Source organism: Corapipo altera, unplaced genomic scaffold, assembly GCF_003945725.1.
Source record: "Corapipo altera isolate COAL_440 unplaced genomic scaffold, ASM394572v1 56, whole genome shotgun sequence".
In the NCBI taxonomy this organism is placed as follows: Eukaryota; Metazoa; Chordata; class Aves; order Passeriformes; family Pipridae; genus Corapipo; species Corapipo altera.
This window is the reverse complement of record NW_020884896.1, coordinates 5,314,853-5,339,548: the sequence shown is the minus strand read 5'-3', so window position 1 is coordinate 5,339,548 and position 24,696 is coordinate 5,314,853. Positions and strand designations below refer to the sequence as shown.

Below are 24,696 nucleotides of genomic sequence, written 5' to 3'. Positions count from 1 at the left end.
GGGCACCCTAGCATCAGAACCATCTGATTGCCTCTTCCAAGAGCACATGACAGAGGAGAGCTGTCTTAAATATTCTGTACATATTTCTTGAGCATCTGTTCTTGACTTAGTAACAAGCAGCAGGGCAGAAGATGCTGCAGTGGTCTGAGAGCACCCAGGTACAACTATGTAAGATGACCGGAAATAGTCCAAAGTCTGGATTCACCTTTTAAACCACATCCCTGTTGAGCACTGGAAAGTAAGGGGGGTTGGGAGAGCACCGGTAGGGGATTTTTTCACCCCCTTTTTAAAGAGGAATTCTATCAAAATAAAAAACCTCCTACTCTCCAGATCTGACTTCTGAGATTTTTGCATCATTCTTTTCTAAAATGAAGATCAGGATCAAACCAATTGTCCATTTTTCTTCAAGCATCTTAACCTAACCTTTTCCAGGCTCATCTCAGAAAAAGCTCTCCCTGACATACATAAACTGAGGTTACATTGCGTTATGATCTCATGTATGAAAGGCATGGCAGCTTCAATCCATGTCTCACAACAGAACAGTTGCCTCCATCTTCAAATTATGCTTCACTCAACTGAAGGGTTGCTGGGTGAGGATGAGGGACCAGGCTATGCCTTAAGCTAATAATGCAGCTGACAAGATCACAAGTTAACAACTGACTTCCTGATGACCGATTGGGACAGGAGTGGTCAGTGACCAACTTCTTTATGCTAAAACGTTTGGTACGACATTAATTGCCCAGCCCAAGTACCACTTTGTCCTAGTTCAGAAGCATCAACATACTAAATAGCAACAGAAGCACTTTAGAACTCAAGCAGTCCTGGAATATTATGCCTCTGGGCACTAGTGAGGGTGGAAAGCTCAGCAAAAACTGGATGATGTGGGAAACTGTCATCAGCCAGAGAAATTAAGTTCAGATCATGTTAATATTCTCCCCTGCAAAAAGTGTGTCATGCTCAGGTGTCTGCAAAGAGGCTGAGATGAGGCATTACAGCAGCTTTCCTTTTATTCTTCTGAGGAGGTTAGCCCAGCAACAGATCTAACTTTCCTTTCTATGCCTATAAAGCAACTTGTAGGTGGTACTGTAATTAAATAGGTCCATCACTTAAAATAGAAAATCAAATCTATATAGCTGAGGTGAGAATTAAGACTCTGTAGTGAAACGCATCCATCAAGTCACTGGCTTTCAGGAGCATTAACGACAGGGTAGAAAATTCCCAGCAAACAGACTGGATGCAAAGAAAACAAAGGAGATAATCAGAAAGTCTAAGTTCCAGCATGCCTATCCTCACAAATCCATTTCTGTTTTCATCAGCTGGAATATTGTTCCTGTTCTAGTGTTTCAAGATGTTCAACAAAGAGAGCACTTATTGCCAACAAAACACAGCCTTAAAAAGTCTATACTGTAGCTCACAGCTACCTTTTTGAAGAAATGAGAGGGACGAAAATAACTGCAGATACAGTCATGTGAAGCTCCATCTAGATCCTTGTTTTGTATTACACCCTGTTGTACAAAATCACTGATAAACCTTGGGGTGACAGGAACAGCTAATGTTTCCTGCAAGATGGATGGACAGATGCCTGACTCCAGCAAATCACCAATATGACACAGCTGAACAAAGGCTAGTATCTAGGTTTGGAGAAGGGTGTATGTATTTCTAGTGCAGAAGAGTACTGGAAAGGAAGATGCAGTCATTAGCCAGCTAAGCAAACTCTTCTTTTATACATTTGGAAAGAGAACTGCTGACAAAATGAGAGACATCTCAGGGCAGGCTCTGTTTGACCTCCGGATTCACATATGGATTGATTCATCCTGGGTTTGGAACATTAATTATCACCGAACTAGGAGAAGGCTGCAAAGGACAATGCAATACTTAAATGAAAAGATTGGTGTCTTACTTGCAGGAAGAGCAATGGTTTGATTCACAATGTGCTGAAGAAATATAACCAGGGGGGAGTTGATAGCAATGCCCAGAGAAACAAATTTTCACAGTATCACCATAATACTGTTATTTCCAGCTTTCCATTGTGTTAAACACACTCATGGAGCTCCAGGGCAGCCAGTTTGCTCTGCAAAAGATATCAGAGACCTCCCTAAAGCCAAAGCACTCCAAGAAGAGTTAGCTAGTCAGATGCCTGATGTTAGCATCTTGTTGCCAGAATGATGCCTTGTCTCTCCCCATCATTACATTTCACTGCAAGCAGCTGTCACTGTCTCAGAGTGACATCAGAATGTCATCAGTCCATTAATGGACAGGAGCTTTGTCATGCTGTTGCAAGTGTGAGAAGCACTCCTAAGAACTTCTCCACCTCTATACAGCTTTTACATAGGACCTCAACCCAGTATTTTCTGGGAAGTCAGGAAGCCTTACAATAAGATTTTAATTGCATTCTGTGTGTGTTTTTACATCCAACTCAAAACTAAATGCAATCTGCTGAATTACGGTTGCTGAGGGAAATACACTTGGGAAACCACAATGGGGTTTGTACACAAATAAGCCTTCGGCGCAATATTTCATTAGCAGGGTTCTGCACACGGTGACACTTATTGGCAAAGTTTCCAACTAGGAGGCTAAAGCATATGGCAGGGGTCACTGGAAACAATGTTATTAGGTGACAGTCTGCAAGAAATCACCCCGTACTCCAAATGTTCAGGATATACCAGCAGATTTTCCATATACATCCTCTTACTGCCAGAGGTTATCCTAACGAACATCTGTTTTCATGGAAAAGAAAAGCTTCTAAGTTTAACACTGATACGACTGTGACACACCATTTAACACTGATGCAAGTGATGGTTTCTGGGTCCCATCAGCTTTTTCCAGAAATCCTAGGTACTGTCAGACAATGCTCCAGGACAATTTACCATTTTCTTGTTTGGGAGGCCAGAAAACACTTTTCCTGTCAGAAATTCCTGCTGTGAAGCACTTATTGGTGGAAAACATAAATCCATGAATTGGAAAAAATGAAATAGGAACTCCTCCAAACAGGTATTCAGGTGAAAGCAAACACAGTGCTATGAACTAATATCCTTCTGCAGGCCTACACTTCTGCCAGATATGAGGCAGATGCTGCTGCTCAAACAGCATGTGCTGCTAGCAATACTTAGCTCCCCAGGAGCTTATTTGTGCCTTAACTGAGCCATGGGGGAACCCAAGCACCCTCTGACTGAGGCAGTGGAATTGATTTACAGCCTCTGGCACTTGGCTGATGCAGAACCACCTTCCCCAGTTCCATCTCTCTGGGCATCCATTCTTCAAGCTTGCTGTCCTTGAGTGACAGCTCCCTGAGCAATCCCACTGCCTGCCTCAGATCTCCCATGAAGACAGAAAGAGGATTAAGAAGACACATCAGGGATGCTGCCTTCTCCACTGTTAAAAGGTTTGCCTTTGAGGTCCCTACTGAGGACAATAAATTTGAACGTAATGTCTTAACATACAAATGCCAAATGTCAGAGAGCCAGAAAAACTAATCTTCCAGCTGAGTGGAGCTCTGCTCAGGTGTGGCACCTTTTGGCTCAGCAGCATTTACTCCCCTGCTCTGGGAGGGATGGAGACCACAAAGCTCCATTTGTTTCCCACTTAGAAATCAGAGCAGTGACCCAATTCGTCACTTTTGGGAAACAGCTGCAGCTCCAGTTAGAGGATCCAGAGAAGGAAGGCAGAAAAATATCATCTGTTACAGTAGGATACTACTAGAGAGAAGGAAGAGTGGCAGACTCTGAAGGCAGAAGTTTTAGCCTAAAGAAGCCCCAGAATGAGCACGGCTGACAGTCACTGCAAAGCCTGTCCCCTTTTTGTTATAGGAGAATGTAACTCCAGGAGTGGTTTCTCACAGCCACATCACTGTCTGTAGCTGGCACAGCAGGCTGCAGCCTGTCTGCCTTTAGGACTCCCGAGCAGAGATGCCTGAGTGTAAGGAAGCTTAGGGTGGAGTTCAGGCCTAAAGCAACAAAGTGTAGTGCTATAAATCCAGCTTTACAGAGAATGACCAAAGAAGTTTGCACGGTACCTATATGCATTATGGCAACAGCCAGCATCTGTTCCTGTTTCACAAGGGATTAAAAAACCTTCTCAATCTGAAGTTTTACAAAATGCAAATTGATTTGTGTGTTCACACAAGCCAGCCGTTGACAGCTCCTGCTTTAATCGCAGATGTGCAAAGTTGTAATTTAATCTTTATAAATGCAGACTGTTTTGATCATCCTGTTGCAATCCTCTGTGGAGCTTTCCCTGCCCTATACAAGTGCTTAGCAGTGACGGGAATCTGTAACACTGCTTTGCACTTCCACAGGAGCCTTCTCCAGCAGATCACACAGCACTTCAAATGCTGCCTGGCTCCCCAAGGGCTCCTCACTGGTTGCCCTCTCACTCAGGAGGACACAGGGCTCAAGGTTTGCTCAAGGCAGCACAGTGACAGCCAGTTCAGATCCCAGCCTTTAGCCCCTTCCTCTCGCTACCCACAGCCTCTTTTCTAGGATTAGTCAAGTACCACATAAAAAGAAAACCTGTGAGGCATCTCAGAAGTGTTTTCTGAAACACACTCACTGGGGAGCAGGACAAACACTAGGAAATAGAGCAACATCAGCTTGTTTCCACAGTATGGACTGGGAGCTCATTACAAAGTTAAACCTATGGCTCTTGCTCAGCACACTCCCAGCTGTGAATCAGGCTAGGGTCATAATTCACACCCCGAGTGTTGCTTCTGCAGCCCCAGCATAGAAACTTATCTTGCTCCAGGAGACTTTACCCAGTTGCAGCCAGCAGCCAGTAACAGCTCTAGAAGGCAGCTCTTCCAGACCAAGTCCCCAGCATTCAGTGGTCACCTGCACTACAGCAGTCTTCAGGCCTTCATCAGTCCCTGTGATACTGGCAACAGCCAGGCAAGGATGTGAAAACGGCCGTAGGAACTGAAGTTGAAATTTAATGGACTTATTTTGTTACCAGTTTGTACTTCGAGGCAGTCCCTAATCTGCCCAAGAGGACAGCTCACAGAAGGGGTGGAAGCAAGGCATGCCTCAGCATTTGCATTGCACAAAGGGTGGAAAGACTCCTCTGCTCTGGGAGCAACTGAGGTGTTTCAGGGTAACTTTGCCTCCAAGAGGCACAGAGCAGTTAAGTGCAACCTGGGGTAATGGGCAGGATGCTGGGGAACCTTTGTGTCAAGCCTGAAGGAAGGGAACTGAAGGGTTTCTCCCATTTCTTATTGGAGTTTCTGGGATTGAAACAGGAATAAAGTTGTATCTCTCCAGCAGTAGCTGTTTTTAAAATCAAAGTCCTTCTTTTGTCCCTCTAAGGGCCTGCCACAGTTGTTCCCCCTCCTCCAGTGACGCACAGTTTATTGTATTCTGCATGTTAATAAAAGGCACTACACAGCACAAAGTCACTGCTCCAAAGCTCACCTCCAGCTTCAAATCTCCTTGCTGCAAAGCTGATCAGACCTTGAAGCCTGCTCAGACCCATTCAGTCTGGCACACTGCATAACGCAGTCTGAGGCATTTAGTAAATTGCAGGGATATTTCTCTGATAAAACAAAAAGAAAAAAAAAAGAGGAAGATATCTAAACCAGAGAAAACCCCCATAAGCTAAGCAAACCAGCAATTTGCCAACTCCAGAAGACTTTTTATATAGATCCTTTCCAGTTTCACCTGGTGCAGCTCAGTTCTTTCTATTTAAGCAATAAAATCTGTTTCAAGCCATTAGTCATGAGTAGGTGTCTGTAATGAGACCATGAAAGCCAACATCCCTGCCTCATTTGCAAAGATGTGCTGAGTTTAAATTAAGGCCTTGCCTTGGTGATCCCTTTGCTTTAGTTTCACATTCCCACTACTGTTTGCAACAGGGCACTAGCAGGCTTGAGACTTTCTACCCCAAAGCTCACTGCATTTCAGAAGTGAGGTAGCCAAAACCATTTTAAAGTATTTCTGGAGGCCTCACAACACATTATTCTAATGTAAGAGATTAGGGGGATTCACTGTAGTAGTACCTAGCACTGATGGTACTCAGCATTTTAGAAATATCGAACGTGCACATGCCAAGAGGCTTTTAACTCTTAACACCACTGCCAGCAGTGCTAAGAAAAGATACAGCATTTGGTATCTGTCAGTGGTTTTGTTGCTAGTTATGGAAACTAGAACAAGTTGAATAAACTGTGACATCAATGGCTTAGAATTAAAACACTTGAGGACATCGAAACCAACTACATCCTTTTGTGTCTTTCTGTGCAAGTCACTTGTGGACAGTCCCTGAGCTGCACTTCAGGTTAGTCCAGGTAACAGAAGGCCATGAGGTTTGGGGCAGCATGGAGACCATTCAACAGTTGAGGTATGACCAATGAAAGGGAAATGGCTTTGTGAGATTGCCTGACCAAACCGGATTGCAGCTACTGGCAATGCTGGGTTAATGATTGGACTTAATGATTTTAAAGGTCTTTTCTGACCTAAAACAATTCTATGATTCTACCTGAGTTACAAAGGTGTCACAGTGTGAAACAACCTAAGTATTACATTCATTTGTCACAATTTCAAAAGTAATTCAGTTGTCCTGTTTTTTCCATCACAATCTGTTCTGGCTCCCAGCATTTTCCATCTGCAGTTATCAGACAGAAAACAGGTGTTCACAGCTGTCTCCCACAGTGAACTTTACCTCTGTTTTGGAGGTGGCATAATGTCCCCACTGTAGCTGGGAAGAAAGAGGGGTTTCTATTAGAAAAAGCACATAAATGTTATTGACTAGCAAGCATCATCAGTCCCACATGCCTGCCATCTCAATTTTAAGACCCTTAGCGAGGAAATCATTGAGAGAAAAAGTGCCAACAAGAAAATGAGACCTTAGTGAGCAATTGTTTAACTGGTAAAACACTTGCTTGGCATGCAAGGCACCACAAGACATTCCTGCTCAGAGTAGATTTCACCAAAACTATTGGGTTCCTCTCACTTTACCCTCTCTTGAAAATTGTACTACATTGCCATCAGGCAGAGAGCTGCCTTCTTACAAACAGCTGCTCTTTCACATCCAGAAAAGGCAGATGTGAGACCCCATCCAGATCATTCATGCTGTGTTTTTATCCTTTCTGTTTGTCTGCATTTGCCCTCTCATGTTGCTGTTTCCTCACTGCTTTGACCCTGTTCTCTACAACTGCTTCTGCTAGAAAGCATGTTGGGAGCTTCTCAGATCAGATATGGTACAGAGAAAGTCTACTGCCTCCAATGCATTAAGTAGTAGGCAGTCCAGTCATCTAGAAAGTACAGATAAGCCCATGAATTCATTTCATAAAAGGTTCTTTTGCTGTTTGACACAAGAAGGGACCAAAATCTCTTTGAAGACATGGTAATAATCACTTTCATGGAAGAGCCAAAACTACACTGGCAAATATAATGGCCAAGCCTACCTTTTTGACTATGCAGCATCCTTTGATCCCTTAGAAGATGGGCAGGCAGGAGCCAAATGTGTTGAGAGGGAGAATACCACAAAACCGCAAATTAACACTGAAGTCAGGTTTAACAAAGAGCAAGTGAGGGAAAGTGCCACTAACTGGCTAAGACAATTCCCTGTTTCATGGTGAGGAACTACAGCAAGGTCTGTAAAACTGCTAATGACTAAGAAGGATTCCGAGTTTGCCCTGGCAAGTAGATGCTTTGCAGAACTGCACTGACAAGGATGCCATGGTGTTGATAGACTGAAGTGGTTCATCATCAAATCCCTGGCATTTGCTTGCCTCTGGGAATCTCCCACTCTTTGTTCAAGAGAATATGAAAAAAAAAAAATCCCTTCCCAGTATTTCTGATCTGAATATTGGATAAACCCCACAACAGCCAGCAAAGCAGTACCATGAAGTCTTACAAATATACCTGTCTAGAACAGAGATCTGTATATTCAAACTATGGTTCCTGGAGATCTTTAGTGCTGAGGAGGTACTGTGGTATTAACAGTCTGTGCTTAAAACAATCCCATGTCCATCATTTTCAAGGACCTACAAATCCTCTTAGCACGTAATATTGTTAAAATTAATGCCTGTAAATGAAAAAAGGAGAAAGGACTGAAATGACAGACTTAGAATGGTAATAAATGGACATTAGTGATTAACAAGGTAATAAAGGCTTCAGTAGGATTAGGAAAAGAAAAAGAGCAAAATCTCTTTCAGCTAATTACTCAGCTTTTTTTAAGGCTATTAAAAATAAATAAATAAATAAATAAATAAATAATCTAACTCATATGAACAGGGAATCAGAACTTGGGTTCAAGTGAATCGGATACAAATCAGAGCAGTTGGAAATTCCCCTCCAGAGAGAGCTTCCCAATTAACAGGATATTCTCAGATACCACGGAGGAGCATAAGCAGCCATATGAGAATCTGGCCAAAGACTAGTATCTGAGAAGGAAATCCTCATTAAAAGAAAAGTTTGATCTTGAAAATTGTAAAAACAAATGTTTCCAATAAAGAAATATCAGTCTCCTGAAACTATTGGAATAACTCAAAGGAAAGAATAACCAGTTACAAATGCAGTATCTATGTGTGGACACACAAGCTAAATGTCAGCATTAAATATCTCAATGTGGTACACTTCAAAAAACAGGGCTATAAAGGATGGTGGATTCTGTGCAGAAAATATTTATGGACAGCAGAGAGATGGTGAATTAAGTGAATACACGTGTAAAAGCAAAAGATATAGTTGGAAGAAAAACCAAAAAAGTAAAGAGACTGCAGCAGCCAAAAGGAAAGCTTGATCCCCCGCAAATCCCCCTCCACACACACCAAACAGCCAACACAACAAAAACAACAAATTCTGTTACTCCACAAAATCCAGACCCTGGGCTTGATCTGGGCCATCTACCATTAACATACCAGGTGGGATGGCTACTGACAGAGGGGAAACCACAGTCCAGCACACAGATCTGAGCTCACTGGCATAATTAAAAGTGGAAGCAAGAAGTCTCCATCCCTCTCCTCCTTGTGCAGTGAATTGCAGAGCACTGATTAAACACTCTCACTGAGACCACACAGTCCCTCACCACAGTGACATCTCCCTTATTTCTCTGCAGTTCACCAGGGCCTATTATTGCTTTACTTTGTTTGATGTTCTCCCTATGTTGAGAGAATGCATGGAGGGAGAAAAGAAAAAAGAAAAATCTGTCTGTCTTTCAACTTCCTAATCATCTTCCTCAAAATGCTCTATGCATCAGCACTGATTTCATTATCTGCCTGCTGGTAGAGATTTTATTTAAAGAATAACACACAAGGAAGAAAGGATTTAACCTGACCTCCCTGAACTGCTGGGGGATGAATACTACACAGAGTTGACAGTGAAAAGCTCATTTCCTTTCTCAGACTAACTCAAAGACTATGCAAAATTCCCCTCTACCCAAGCCTCCAGTTTTAAACTGGGCTATCAAAGGCTTTTCTTTTTTAAGGGGCATGGGTTGATGCAATCAGTGTATCATCAATGAATGAGGATTGATAACACGAACCATCACAAAGCATAGCTGTGGATACAGTGACTCTCAGAGGCAGAACAATAAGGAAAATTGAGTAAATTAAAACCAGTGTTCTTCTATACAGCTATACCAGGAAGAGACTAAAAAGCAGTAAGGTCCACCTTCTTTCCCCCACTGCACCAGGACAGTATTCAGCCCAAGTTTTTGGGGTGTTGCATACTACAGATCAAGTAGGTTAATAAATGAAAAGATTAGTGGGAGTAATCAAGAAATAGTAAAAATATCACAGACAGAAAGAGAAATTAATTGCAGAGCAGGTTACAGTCAAGATCTTTTAACAAGCACAAGTATGGGACCCAGTAGAAGGAGCAATCCAAGGTGACTCCAACGAAGCCTGTCCTAGACTGCCTACACAATTTCTTCTCCAGAAAGTCCAGAGGTGTTGACGCAGCTGCGTCTGGAATGATTCCCCCAGCTCACGTGGCAGCTCTGCATTTTGTCCACCACCTGCTCCTGCAGAGTCATTTACCTCTCCAAGAATGATTAATGCATAATCCCAATATTTTATTTTGGGAAATAGGCCAGTTCTTCCCTTCTTGAGTCCATACACAGTACCTATTTTCAAAAAGCCACATTTATACATTAATGCAATACAAGCAGGACACTAAGAGACCAAACCAGGCCAAATTAAGGAAGGGAAACCTAACCCTACCACCCTTTTCATGAAAAGCCTTCTCTTTTCAAAATCTAAACCAACTGAACACAATTACCCTAGAAAATTTCCACCGACTGTTGCCAGAGCTCTGTGATATCACCAAAAAAAAAAAAAAAAAAAAAAAAATCAAGCTATGCCCAACAGTTCCCCAATGACTAAATTTCTAAATTTGCTGCTAAAAATTTCCTGTCCCATTCTAAATGCCAGCATCCTCAGTCTCCAACCACACTTGCTGTAAATGCTGCATATTTTCCTTGTTCATACCCATCCTTCTGCATTTGCAGGACCAAAATCTCTGCATCTGATGGTAAAACTGGCTAAAGCAAGCCTTGCTTTTCTTTCGCCCACATCTCAACAACGAACATGAGAGTTCCACTTCCACCCCTCATACTGCTGCCACATCATCAATCCCAGTGAGCACAAGGTAGTCCTAAAAACCCATATTCCTTCCAGAGGTCAACATGACCAAAGGTCATCACATGCCTGACTTACCTGATCCTCGGAGAGCTGTGATATGTGATTCACTGCAGCGTAAGACTCGATCTTCGGGTTGAAGTGATTGATGATGGCTCTGAAACAAAGGACGGAAATTTTCAGAGGCCTCAGGAACAGCTTAGGGATGCAGCAGAAATTCCCTGCCAGTCTGAGTAAGTGCACGTGGAACCACAGTCCTGCATGAAGTGGTTCCTCCCTCACTACACAGTGTTGCTTGCTCTGCTGAAGGCACACTCCCTTCCAAGGCCAGTGCAGATTCAGACACAGGCTGGCTGGAAATCACAAGCACAGGCACTGCCCTACACACGGATGCATCTGTCCCAGCACATGCTGGGCTGTCCTTGCTGCTCTGAAAGAGGGAATTGCTGCCTTGCTGGGAACAGGATGCAAATTGTGCTGTCTCTCCACTGGAACACGGGAAACATGGCTATCACTGCCCCATCCTGCTCAGGAACTGCAGCTCCTCATCCCTTCCAAAATCAGTATTGCTCGACATTTTGCTCTGTGGAACTTTGTTGCCTGATATGATGAAGCCGATGGTTTATTGCTTTGGATTTCCACTATGTTTAAAATGCTGTAGCTGGCTCTTACTTGGAGTCATCCATCACTAAAGCCACTACACTTTGACTTCTTACCGTAATGACTTTAGTGCTCAGCCCCAGTTTAGATTGTTAGAGATAACTTATGTCAGTATTCCAAACATGGCAGCAAATGCTGGTCACTTCTGCTTCTTTGCCTCATTTCTCTCAGTACCTGCACCAACATACTCTCTTCCCTTCTAGGCAGATCTAGAGGCAGACGTAAGAAATCTAAAACTGAAAGTAAAATAACAATTGGGGAAAAAAATCCAGCTGCAGTTTGGTGGTTATATCCTCAGCCTCCCCTCTGCTCGTCAGGTTCAGCTGAGCAGACAAATGGCAAGACAGAAAAGACTCCCTGGGATAGAGTTTGCAACTGCTCCAGTTGGGATATTACTCATGAGACCCACTGCTGAGGTAAATGCTCATCAGGGGAACAGGCCATGTCAGTGCTCGGCACAGATGTGTGCTGACTGTGCCTGGAGAACACTTGCTCAGACAGATTACACTGCAGCAGTAGTCAGGCTTCCACTCATATTCATCAGCATAAAAATTCACTCCAGCTCTCTCTTTTATACTCTCTAATAGATTCCCTCCTCCCCATACCTCCCCCTGCAGAAGGGCTTTCAGCTGCTGTCTCCAGACCTCATCACAGCTAAGAGCTTGTGCACCAATCTAGGAATAAGTGGTATGCAGAGGTGCCAATCAGAGCCCATGGATAGCAAACCTGCCTGGAAGCATCCTTACTTCTTTAAGTACACAGATAAAGAAAAACAGTGTGGAAGTGGCAGGGAGTGGTAGTAAAAAAAGAAAAAACAACTAAACTCTCATCCCCCAAAACAGAATTTGCAGACTGTAGACATATTATAGCATGGGTTAAGTTGTAGAGGGACCTTTAAAGGCCACCTAGTCCAACCCCCCTGCAACAAGCAGAGACATGTTCAACAAGATCAGACTGATCAGGGCCCTGTCCAACTCGACTTTCAATGTCTCCAGAGATGGTGCATCCACCATCTCTCTAGGCAATCTATTGCAATGCCTCACCACCCTCATTGTTTAAAATTTCTTCCTCATATATATAATCTAAATCAACCCTGTTAGTTTAAAACCATCATCCCTTGTCCTGTCACAACAAACTCTGCTAAAAAGTTTTCCCTCAGCTTTCTTATAAGTCCCCTTTAAGTACGGAAAGGCTACACTAAGGTCTCCCCAGAGCCTACTCTTCAGCTGAATGACTCCAGCTCTCCCAGTCTGTCTTCAGAGGAGAAGTGTTCATCCCTCTGATCACTTTCATGGTTTCCCCTGCACTTGCTCCAATAAGTTCATGTCTTCTTGTGCTGAGGACCCCAGGCTGGACACAATATTCCAGGTGGGGCCTCACAAGAGCAGAGAAGAGCAGAGGGACAGAATCACCTTCCTCGACCTGTTGGCCACCCTAGATTAACTAAACATTCCCAGCCACACACCTTTCCAACACACCGGGTGCAGTCCTTGCACAGGGTCACTCCTGCAGCTTCTCCTGTAGCATCAGTACACACTTAGCACAGAGAGGCTTCTGCAGTCTCACCAACCTTGACAGTTACATCCATAAAACAAATTCAGCAGGGCACCTATCAGGCTTCCCATAACACTCTTCCCTCTGAGAAGGGCAAGCAGGCAGATAGAGACAGGCCCAGACTCTTCCCATTGCAATCCGATCACAGAAGCAGCTCCTGTGAGTCACGATCACACTCTCCATTACCCAGCCTCTCCAACACTGTGGCTTTCAAGTTGCATGTTTCATGCCTGGTTGGAGTCATACTTATAATCCTGCAGGACACACTACAAGTTATTGAAAGAAAAGGGAGCACAGACTTACAACAACTTAAGTACTGGTTTGACAGAAGGTTTGGCAGCTCAGAGGGGTTCAGTGCACTCACATGGTTCCAGCATTTACCAGGGAACAGATTTAGCATTCATTTGTACCCACTGCTGTGAAGCATTTCAACATGGGCCGCCTGCTCACAAGTCCCTGCTTGGATCTGAGCTAGTGGAGCGGCACCTGCAATCACAGCTGGGATTCACCCAGAGAAAGCAAAACCACCAACCAGCTGCCACTGCAGTAAGAACCAACAGATATTAAGGAAGGGAAAGAATTCAAGTCTCCTTCCTCATTTCACTAAAGGTGAATGGAGAGCTCCTCAGTTACTAGAGGAAGAAGTTTGCTGTTTAATTTGTTTTAACTACAAAGAATTCCTTCCCAACCTGATCTTCTGTAGAGCTGTTTTCCTGAACTCTCAGGCAGTCTGGGGTAGAGGAGCATGAAGAGGTTGGATTCAACCCTGGCTCTGTGTAGCCAGGTTCTTACTGTCCAGCATACCCACCAAGGCCAGGCTTTGCACATGGTACAGCTCTTCCTCACACATCTGCTATGAAAAATTCCACTGCTACTCAGTCCAACCCGCTGTACGATAGCAATGCCTTTCTGCATCAGCTACTCTGATATGCCTCTGCTATCCTTCCATCTCTCAAAATCTATCTTGTCCCTGAGGCATACTTTTAGGCAACTGGCCTCCTGGGCTACTCAACTGAGTAACAGCCAGAATTTCCCTTACCAAAGCTGACACTTCACTGGCACTTGATCCCGGAGACAACAGGAGACCAGCACTTTTAAGCACAGTCTCCCCCCTATGGACAACAGGCCAGCGTTTTTGCCACCATTTGTTCACACACCTGCATGAAACAGCTGAGCCTTGGCAATGGTTTCTCTTCACACTGTGATTGCCTCATCGGCCAGTATCTTTGGGGAGGGGGAAGAGAACAGTTAAAGTGCTTAGAAAAGATCTGTGATATATTGTTCCCTACTGAGATCTTCATATCGATCATGGGGGGGGGGAATAAAACCCTTGTGTTTGGTATTCATGAAGCATGAGCATCTTCAATGCATTCGTAAAGCAAGGAAATGGTGAAGTGTCAACTGAAAGACTAAACGCTGCAGTTCCTCACCTTCCTCAGCCTTCCATAGTGTGTGCATTTAGACATTTCCACACTGCCAAGTCCCTCGGTAGGGCTGGCTGCCATTTGTCATATAAATTTCAGAGTACTTTTGGGACACAATTCTCCAGGGACTGAGAGATGTCTGGAGACATGTCACTTCAGCAACACTGCCTTCTCTGACAGACCCACAGTTCAGCAGTGAACTGGTGAGAGGAGACTGTCACTGGACAAAGAAAGGATTCTGCTGAATAGGTAGAGGGTTCAGGAACTAAAAAATTGGCTCCTCAAATCTCTCTTTTTGAGGTTAATGCTTCGTCCTCTAAGGCAGATCACAGGCCATCTCCACATTCTTTATTCCTCAGTTTCCCAGTGAGAGATGTTGATCTCCCAGTAAATACACACCATCCATACCAGTGGTCTCTGAAAAACACACATCTCACATTACTTCTTCACTCAGCTCTTCAGAAAGCAAGCTACCTATTCTTATGAGTATTATCACAGAATATTCTGAGTGGGAAGGGATCTACCAGGATCATTGAGTCAAACTCTTAAGTGAATGGCCCATGCAGGGATTAAACCACAATCTTGGTGTTACTACCACCATGCTCTAAATAACTGAGCTAATTTCTACCTAGACACCGTGATGCCAGAAGCCATTTAGACACACATATAAATGAACCTGCATATTGCTCAGGATGAACAACCTTTATGTAAGTTTGCATTTATTGCATATTTATTACATTTATTTAATTCTTCGAGAAGAAGGGAATGATTGCAGGGAAAAAGTGTGTCACCCTGATTTAAGAACCTAAAAGTGCCAATGAATCATTTATTTGTACAAGCTCTATTAATCATGTTATTAGACAGTAAAAGTGGGTCCCACTGTAACAGGTACTGTACCAATCCAGAAGGGTGCAAAGCTTCTGTCCCAGGGGCTAAGGATCTCAAATGTAAGAGAATAGGGAAAGCATAGAAAAGTGCATCAACAACAGAGAACAGTGCTGCTACTTACTAAGCATCATGAAAGACTTCAGTTAGAGATAAACCATGGATAGAAAAAAACAGTGATAAAGAATACTGAAGGAAGAAGTAGAGAGATAGGAAAAAGGAGACAGAAGGGCAGACAGGATCAAGAAAAACAGAGGTGAAAAACTGCAGAACAGAGAAGATCAGAGAAACAGCAAATCGATCCCAGGGCAGTCTGTCCTCTACAAACTGCAAAGCTGTGACTGGTGGAAAGTTTCTACTTTGGCTGTTCTTGAGGCTGCAACAACTGGCCCATCCTGAAGTGACTGTTACTAGCCCTTTGTCCCTCAAATGCACATACACTGGAAGGTGAGAAGCAGAAGAATATCCATTTGGGCTCTGTTAGTGTTTTTTATTCCCCAAATGGGTACAATCCCACTGTGGCTCTCACCTAGAGCTAAGGTCAGAGAAGGAATACCTCCAGGTCAGTTGTATTATGCTCCCCTCACTGTGTTCACTGCAACTGGGCTTGCTTCTGCAGTGGTTGCAGTAGTTCTGCAGACAGTAACATTTAAAAACTTGTTTTTATAGTCTTTAAAAACTGCCTAGAGTTCCTCCTTGATAAACAGAAACAAGTGCTACCCTGCAGAGAGGCCCAGAGTAAAAGAAATTCTGAAGACTCAGCATCTGCTGACAGGGAATGGCTCCTGTGAAAACTGATATGTCATGAATGGAAAGATTTAAGTAATTCCTCAATTTAATTTGTCAATAATTGTAATATCAGATGTGAGAAATGCACCAGCAACATGAAGATACCCATCCCTTAATTCCTAGCATCTTTTAGCCCAGGTCTATCTACTGTGGCAAGGAATGCACCTTGCTCTCCTTAACCTCACAATAAGCTGGTCTGGGTCCAATGTGCAGGGAAAGCAAAATCACTATGCTTAGGCAGGCAGCACTTCTTCAGCACGTTTTCTCTGACCTCCAGACTCTCCCCATCAAGTTATTGCAGATGAGCTGTCTAATACCCACTCTTGCCTGACAGCAGCTACATTTCCAGAGTCCCATAAGACAACACTGTCCTCTTGTCCTGAGCAGTGAAATGAAGCACTGTGGAGATGCTGAAAGTACGCTAAGGAAAGAACAGAAAGGCTCCAAAGTTTGTTGTAAAGATGGTAATGCTGAGCCATCATTCTCTGCATGAACCTGGCCTTTGCACCTACTTCACAGGTCCAGTATGCAGTGCCTGGCATAAAACATTCTTGTGGATACTCAAACATTTCTTCTACAATAAAAGCAGCACCACACGTTCACTTCTTCCTGTTACAGTGGAACAGAGAAGCAGCAAAATCTGGCTGGTATTTACCCCTTCACAGGAAATCAAGGGTGACTTTATACTTACTACAGACATTCATGCTGTCATCTGCTCATGCCAGCACAGTGCACAGGGCATCAGTGAATGTATCTCAGCTTTCACTGAATAAAGCCAAATGCATGGCAAAGGCAGCCAAGTTCACTTTCCCTCTTCAATAAAAACTGACACTATCTGAGATGGACAAATACTTCAGCATGCACTAAACTTGTAGTACCATGATGAAGGCTAAGAACAGAGAAGCAAGAAAGGGCATAGTTGTCTTTCATCACACTCCATAAAGCTGCTTTACTACAAAAAGGAGACCTGAGATAAAGTGGTTACTGTTCAGGAATGGGAATCAATAAGTGACCAGTTTCTCCCTGATTTGCTACAGCAGTTCACTCTTCCTCTCACACACCTTAGCTTCTCCCTCTATGAAATCGAAATAAGAGCAATCACCTCCACAAAGTGTTTTAACTCAACAAGGTGATAAGAGATCAGAGTGTTTTACTATGTAGTATGTTGGAAAATGCTCAAGCACAAGGGAGCAAGTAAATTATACATAACGCAGAGACTCAAATGAACACAAATCCCCTGTCCTCTTCCCTTGTACATGCCATCACAATCATGGTTGCTGGAGACCTGTGTAAAACTTCCTGCCACAAGCCAGCCTTCCTGTAGCATGCTGTGTCTCAGCAAGTGCTGCTTGGGGCAAGGAACCTGCTGACATGGCTCTCATAGGCACTCCCAGCACTCCAGACAATAAAACCCCATCTGTTCCATGCCTGCAACAATTAGATTGAGTTACTCCATATGTACAGCCCCGCCTGGTAGGAGGTGAGAGAGTTTAGGTTATTTTAACACATGTCCAGGTAGCTTTGCTACAAAGTATATATATCTACCATACCTAAGCTCTGTGCACAATTAAAAGCAAGTAAACTCCCTGAAATGGTGCACTAAATTCTTTCTTCTATTGTGGTTTAACTCCAGTCTGTTAAATTTCTTCTGCTCCTACAATTTAATGAGTACTGACATTAAGCTGAAAGTCCACAACTCACAGCGGGAGGCATCTTCCAGACACAATAATAAACTGCAGGGAAGAATCCAAGACAAAAGGATATTTTAGTCAAAAGCACTTGCTTTACAGCTCACAGAAAATATCCGAGTCAGCACTGCAGCAATTTCACAGAAGAAATACACCCGCTACACCTGTTCAATTCTGCCATACTGAAACCTATTGATCGCGATGACAGGCTCCATGGCAGAGGGAGATACACGGTCTGTTTATTTAATAAGGAGGGGACAAAAGAGTGCGCAGACAGCAACTGAGCTTCTCACAATTCTCGGCATGGTCTTACCAAGCCCCACTCTGCAAGGGCAGAGGCAGAGGATGAGCTTTCTGAACCACCATGAAGCTTTGCAGCGCATCTTGCCACCTCGCTATTTGCTGGATACTAACCTGGTATCATGACAGCTTGCAGGATATGCTGATTTTCTTTTCGTACAGATCATGTCCACATATTTAAGTCAAGCAAACCAAATACCTCCATCCTCACACTTATACAACTTCTATTTGGCTTCTTAACTAGGGAAATCCTCCTGGGTGAGCAGTTAACTCTTTTGGGACAACTGTACAACCACCTCTCTGGAGGCTACAACTCAGCCTATTTGTCCATTCACCTGTTTTCATGCAGCCAGTGCATCACTGGAAACTAAACTAGACCTATTTCTGCTCCCTTTTCTCAATAAGTAGGTATCAAAATTTTAAAGTCCCAGTGGCACTGATAATTTAACTGATATGAATGACAAAGTAGAAAATATTACCTAGGCACTGAGAGTGAAAATACCTATTGAAGCACAGGCCACCAGCCTGATCTATGTTTCAGCTCTTCTGCCAATCTGTAATTGACTGTTGTACAACAAAGCTATCACTTGATAACAAATACATTTCTCATCTCAAACATGTAATTTCTGAGACATCAAATGACATTTTATGGCACATTTCATTGCTCTGAAACAGCCAGTTAGTACCCGTGAGAGTGTGGCAAGAGTTTACTTTTACCAAAGTAAAAACATTAAAAAGCCAGCCCTCCATTACACATCGATTCCAGAGAGCAGCAGTTAACTACACCTGCTCCCCTCTAACTACAAACAGAGCTGGTCCTGTGTGACAGAATACGGAAACACCACAGATAGGAAGTCTGCCCTCTGGGCTTGGGCTGTCAGGCATCAAAACCTGCAACCCAGTCTAGCATGTTCAAGATGTGAGTGCTGACCATAATACACCAGCATGTGGGATTTTAGGCACGATGTCTACAGTTCTTCCACAGCCACATAACCAGTTTTGATTCAGACAACTTTTAAAACGAGAAGCCTTTCTTGGAAAATTCCTTAATATATACTTTTAGTAAGCCCTAGGGTTGTGGTCCTGGCTCAATATCTGCACAGAGCCATAACAAATAGTATTAATATGAAAGTATCTTTTTCAGAGCCTTACCAACCTTTTCTGCAGTACATATTTCCCAGTCCTCTTACCTCATATACATTCCTTTGTCCAAAGTTCTTCAGATGTACCGAACAAGCAGAAAACACAGGGGCCAGACAGGCTACAGTTCTTTTAGTATCTAAGCACCCTGTGATGCAAACACACAATATTCTCTAGTAGCCAGGTGATTTAGAGCAGTGAAATGGGTTATAGAACACTGCCTAACACCAACTACAGCCCTTCGCTACAACTGCTTTTAACTCTCATATACAAGGCAACCTGCTCCCTAAAACAAACAGCAACGTATGAAGAAACAACTAATCCAGAAGGTGAGGGGGGAAAAAAAAACTAAGAAGGAAAAAAAAGGGGGGAAAGTGCATTTGACAGTGGTTTACCATATAGGTTTGTATGACCACCCTCCCTGAAATAAAGGACTTGAAATGAAGAATTTTTGAAATATTTATTCTCTGCAAGTACCATAAGTGGGTCAGCATCTACCCTTCACTAATAATTCACATTACAGGCTGCTATCCAAGCTTCCTGAAACACAAGACACATTGCAAAACCTCAAAGAGGATCAAAACCAGAAGTATTTTAAATTACTTTTAGTATCTTCATTAGTATTTAATCACAGGATGTTTAAAGAAAGCAGAAAGCCGAGGTTACTGGATGCCACATCTAGTGCAGAACACCGTACGGACTGTGCACACCAGCTTCCAAACATATCAAGCTAAGAGTGAAACTTAAAAAGTTTATAAACCATCCCACTGGGACCTTTTAAATCTCTCTGAGAAAGGCAATGAGTAGGCTGTTAGTCTAATAAACTTAGTGAAAACTTGCCATCAACCCCATATTATCTAGAGTGCACTGGAAATGACTCTTACTACCTCATTTTGTCAGGTGTGAGTTGGCAGGTGTTGCATGAGGCCCTGAACACCCTGTTTGTAGACTGCAGCAGCAAGATAGAAACCTCTCTCTTTAGGTCATGTAACACAACCTTATTTTACCAACCCACAGCAAACCCTGTACCACAAACAGAAGTCCCAGAGGGAAAGGAAGGCACTGAAGCATCAGTCTGTACTGAGTAAAGGATTAGAATAATGCAATCTAGTTGTGAAGTAGCTGGATATTAAATGTCACAGAGAGAGGGGGGAAGGAAAACTGTCTAAGCAAGAATCAGCTACAGTTAAACTTATTTTGCAAAGGAAATTAAGACGAGTCCCACAATGATATTTAATTAACTTACACCAATATTCAGCTATGGCTCAATTGCACAGCCACGTAAAGCTGAAAGAGTTCACAATATCAACCTTTCAGACACTACCAGCTACCATACTGACCAAAGCCCATTACTTACAGTCTAATCCTCTGAAAATACAAGATGCTGCAAACCTCACAATATTTTCTTGTCAGACAGGTGCAAATGAGAATCACATTTGTTGAAAAGTGCCTGATGGAAGTCAGGTCCTTCCAAAACCCAGGACCAAGACTGAAGCATGGACTCTGATGACACCCCCACATACCCTGAGTGAATACCACATCCTCAGTTCAGATGTCATCACACATCACTTGGGACAAGGTGAAGTTGGTTTTCAATGCCAAGGAGAGGTAGAGCCAAACAGCATTGCAGCTGAATGAATGGTTCTTTTTCATGATATTTATTTCACATCCGAAATGCAGGAGGATCTGTAGTTGATTAAGATTCTGTTTTCCTGAGACAGGGTGCCTGGTTTATGGACCAGCAGAGAGTTTCATCTCATCTCCTTTGCTGTATTTCATGTGTACCCATCTTCCCCATTTAACTCCCTTAATCTGACCTGTCTCCCTGAAAGCCAAGCTCCCTCCATCTCGATATCTGCACATCTCACAAACATCTACTCTATTGAGATCTCTGCTCTTATGATCTAAGGGGCAATGATGAGAAGGAAGTGATTTACTGAAGTTGATCAAGTTATTCAGCTGAGTTACCCACAACAAGCACACAGTAAATGCATTGTGACTGCACAGTAAAATGCCATACATAAGCTGGCCCGTGCCCGTACACTCACAGTTCACCAGACAGAAGGAGGATTGGGGTCAACTCATCACAGCCCAGCCGACAAGTGGTAACTTTTCAATCATCTGCCTCACTGAGGGCTTTCAGAATCCCTTCAATGGTGTTGGGGTTTTTTGAGTTTTGCTTTTATTTTGCACATCCTTATCCTGCCCCAAATTTCAGGCAGATGTTGATAAAACCCGTTCAGCTGAACCGGCCACTGAAGTGCAAATCTCTGGGAACAGACTTTCTCATGCCATGGAAGAAGAGAAATTTACTTTCTTTTCAAATACCCACATTCTCCTCTCACCCACCCATTATCCCTGACATACAAGCCCACACTCGCCTCTCCCTCAAAGGTTTGGTTTTGTAATTTAGACATACACTTTTTTCTGCTCTGTTCTTTGTATAGGTGTCAGCGAAAGCAAGGCCAGTAAAGTGTATTTTCTATTTCAAAAGTGAAGTATGGTTCTCCAGTATTAGAAACAGCACTGCACCAAACATTTCAAAGTCAACTGCTGATATTTTCCTACCTATCAAGTCAAACAAAAAGCCCAACTCCTACAGTGTTCTGCTACTGATATGTCTTTCATGCTTTAGAAGTTTTTGAAGTGTTTTTCAAGGCTCTTAAAACATAATGCAAAAAAAGCCATGTTTTTTAATCAGTTACATGTAATACAACACAGGCAGCAGAGGATCTGCAAGCAGTAAAGAAGGAGCCCACACTTTTCTCTGTGGAAAGAGAGCTAAAAGTTTACCTCTGCTTTTTCCTTTTAATAGCTAATACACAACTACACATCAGAGACATACACCAGTTCTAAACAGGGCAGTATCTTTAGACAGCTCAAGCTAGTTTCTTTGCAAAGCTTAAGCTGCACAATTCTTACACCAAGCTATAATTCAACATTTCAGACCTTGGGCCAACCTCTGAGTTGTGCAACACAAGACTGTGGTTTTTCCCCTACCTTCCTTTTCTTTTTGAAACACAAAGCAACCACATTCAGTTGTTGTTGACAAGGTTTGTAGACACTCAGCAGATGGGGAAGACCACACAACTTCCCAATTAAGCAACCACAACTGCAGTCACATTAATAAATGTTACCCATAATCAAATAAAAATACAGGAATAAAGCAAACTTGAGGAAAAGAGACAAATGTGTTGTAGTTATTTGCATAATAATTTAATATCAGAAAGGCAGTCACCACACTTGGTTGCAATCATTTCTCTAAGCAGTATTTCATTCAGAATTGCTCTATTGAACACCAAAACAATCTAAGCCTTAAAAGGCTGTTGAAATCTTGACTTGTCATTTTGCATTGGCAAAAATTGCACATGTATTCAGCTATTTGATTTTTCCTCAGTTCTTTCTAGCTCTTCCATTCAAAGACTGAAGGCAACACTTCTTTCATGGTCCACTCACTGTAGCAGGTTGATTTCTACTCCTGCACCATCTTACCACTCTTCCATCCACACAGAAGGGGTCAGGATCTTTTTCCTGGTGTTGCTTGTGAACCGGCATGAGCAATATCAGCTCAGCACTAGAAACATCTGAGATAAGTGTGCTGCCATAAGCTACAAAGGGAAAGCTGCCCAACTTAAGCACAGAGGAACAGGCATATCTTATAAAAAAGGTATTTACCATATATGCAGGTCACTATTACAAAGTTTTAAACTGTCAGTGGTTACTGCATGTTTCTATGATAGTGCAGATTCCACCACATTTAAAGAGTAAAAAAAAAATTGCGTGGTTTCTTTTCCCTTGGCTAGCATTCCTTCTGAGCATATGCATAATTACTTACTATTGATAGGCACACACTTAGAACTTTCTGACAACTTAACCCAGATCCAACACCGCTCTAGTCTGACTGATACAGTATTTACTGCCTGGTAAAACAGTGTAAAAATCTTGCTCCAAAAACACTACTCAAACTTGCAGCAAAAAATGTGTTAGTGCAACAGAAAGCAATCAGGCTGCTCACTGTTCACCTACCAAATCCTGTTTTCCCTTCACCCACAGTGTTCTTGCTTAAGACATCATTTTCCTGAGTGCATTTAAAAAGCATTCTTTGCCAGCAGCTCTCCAGCACTGTGTAAGTTAGCTTGCATGGCAAAATTTCCTCATCTGCTGCAAGACTCCTAAAGGAATTAAATCATGCAAGTCATTACAGAACTTTGATTATTATATTAAGTAATAGGTCAGATGATTAAAGAACCCATTCACTATCAAAGGAATTAATTGCTGCTTTAACTGCTTGGGTGGGTTATCCCTGGCTGATTGCCAGGTGCGCACCAAAACTGCTCTATCATCCCCCTTCTCAGCTGGACAGGGAAGAGAAAACATAATCAAAGGTTTGTGGGTTGAGATAAGGACAGGGAGAGATCACTCAACAGTTACCAACACTGGTAAAACAGGCTCAACTTGGGGGAATTAGTTTAATTCATTACTAATCAAATCAGAGAATGGTACTGAGACTCCTCATACTCTTCCCCTGCTCCAGCATGGGGTCCCTCCCATGAGAGACAGTTCTCCACAAACTTCTCCAACATGAGTCCTTCACAAACTGCACCACTATGGCTCCCTTCCACAGGGTTCAGTGCTTCAGGAACAGACTGCTCCACTTTGGGTCCCTTCCACAGGGTCATGATTCCTGCCAGCAAACCTTCTCCAGCATGGGCTACTCTCTCCATGGGGCCATATGTACTGCCAGGAATCTGCTTCACAGTAGGCTTCCCATGGGGTCACAGCCTTCCTTGGGGTTCCACTGCTCTGGTGTTGGGTCCTCCATGGGCTGCAGGTGGATCTCTGCTCCACTGTGGACTTCCATAGGTTAAAGGAGCACAGCCTGTCTCTTCGTGAGCTGCAGTGGAATCTGCTCCGGCTCCTGGAGCACCTCCTTCCCCTCTGGCTTGGGTGTCTGCAGAGTTGTTCCTCTCACACATTCCCTCTTCTCTCTCCAGCTGCTGCTGGTGTTGTGCAGCAACTTTTTCCCTTCTTAAATAAGTTATCTCAGAGGCGCTACCACTGTCACTGATGGGCTCAGCCTTGGCCAGCAGTGGATCTGTCTTGGAGCTGGCTGGCATTGGCTCCATTGGACACAGGAGAAGCTTCTGGCAGCTTCTCACAGAAGCCACCCCTGTAGACCTGCACTACCAAACACTTGTCACTCAAATCTAACACAGTAGCTAACACATGCTAGCTAAGCAACACAACAAAAATAATTCAGACTGTGGCATTTGATGCTAATGAGCACCAGCACTATCCAGTTTGCAAGAGCCAAGGCTTGGCAGCATACTTATTTGAGAAAGCTAAAACTGCATAAACCTCTTTCTGGAAAAAAAAAATAAAATGTGAAAAGCGAAAAAGGATAAAACCCAAACAAATGAAACAAAAACCTGAATACTATCTAAAGAGCAGAAGTGTATTTGGATTCACAGACAAGTCACACAGTGATAACAAGAAAGCTGACCAAAATTTAGAAGTCTTCCCCCTCCCCATATTTGTTCTTAATTTGAGTTGATCAAAAACTGTCTAGAGAAAATTCAAGATTTCTGTTCAACTTCGAGATACAAGGTTTGTGATAAAAATCGTTACAAACTTACATGTTGAAAGCATCCAGCTACCAAAGAAAATGAGGCAATGATATTTCAAAATAAGA

General features: G+C 43.0%; 1 protein-coding gene across 1 annotated transcript in view; it reads right to left on the bottom strand.

The window, feature by feature from the left end:
* Positions 1-24,696, bottom strand: part of ARMH3 (armadillo-like helical domain containing 3) — a 123,582-nt gene that overhangs the window by 21,362 nt on the left and 77,524 nt on the right. The window contains exon 24 of the mRNA XM_027648133.1: positions 10,643-10,721. Coding sequence (XP_027503934.1) covers positions 10,643-10,721 — 79 coding nt within the window. The remainder of the gene's footprint in view (positions 1-10,642; positions 10,722-24,696) is intronic.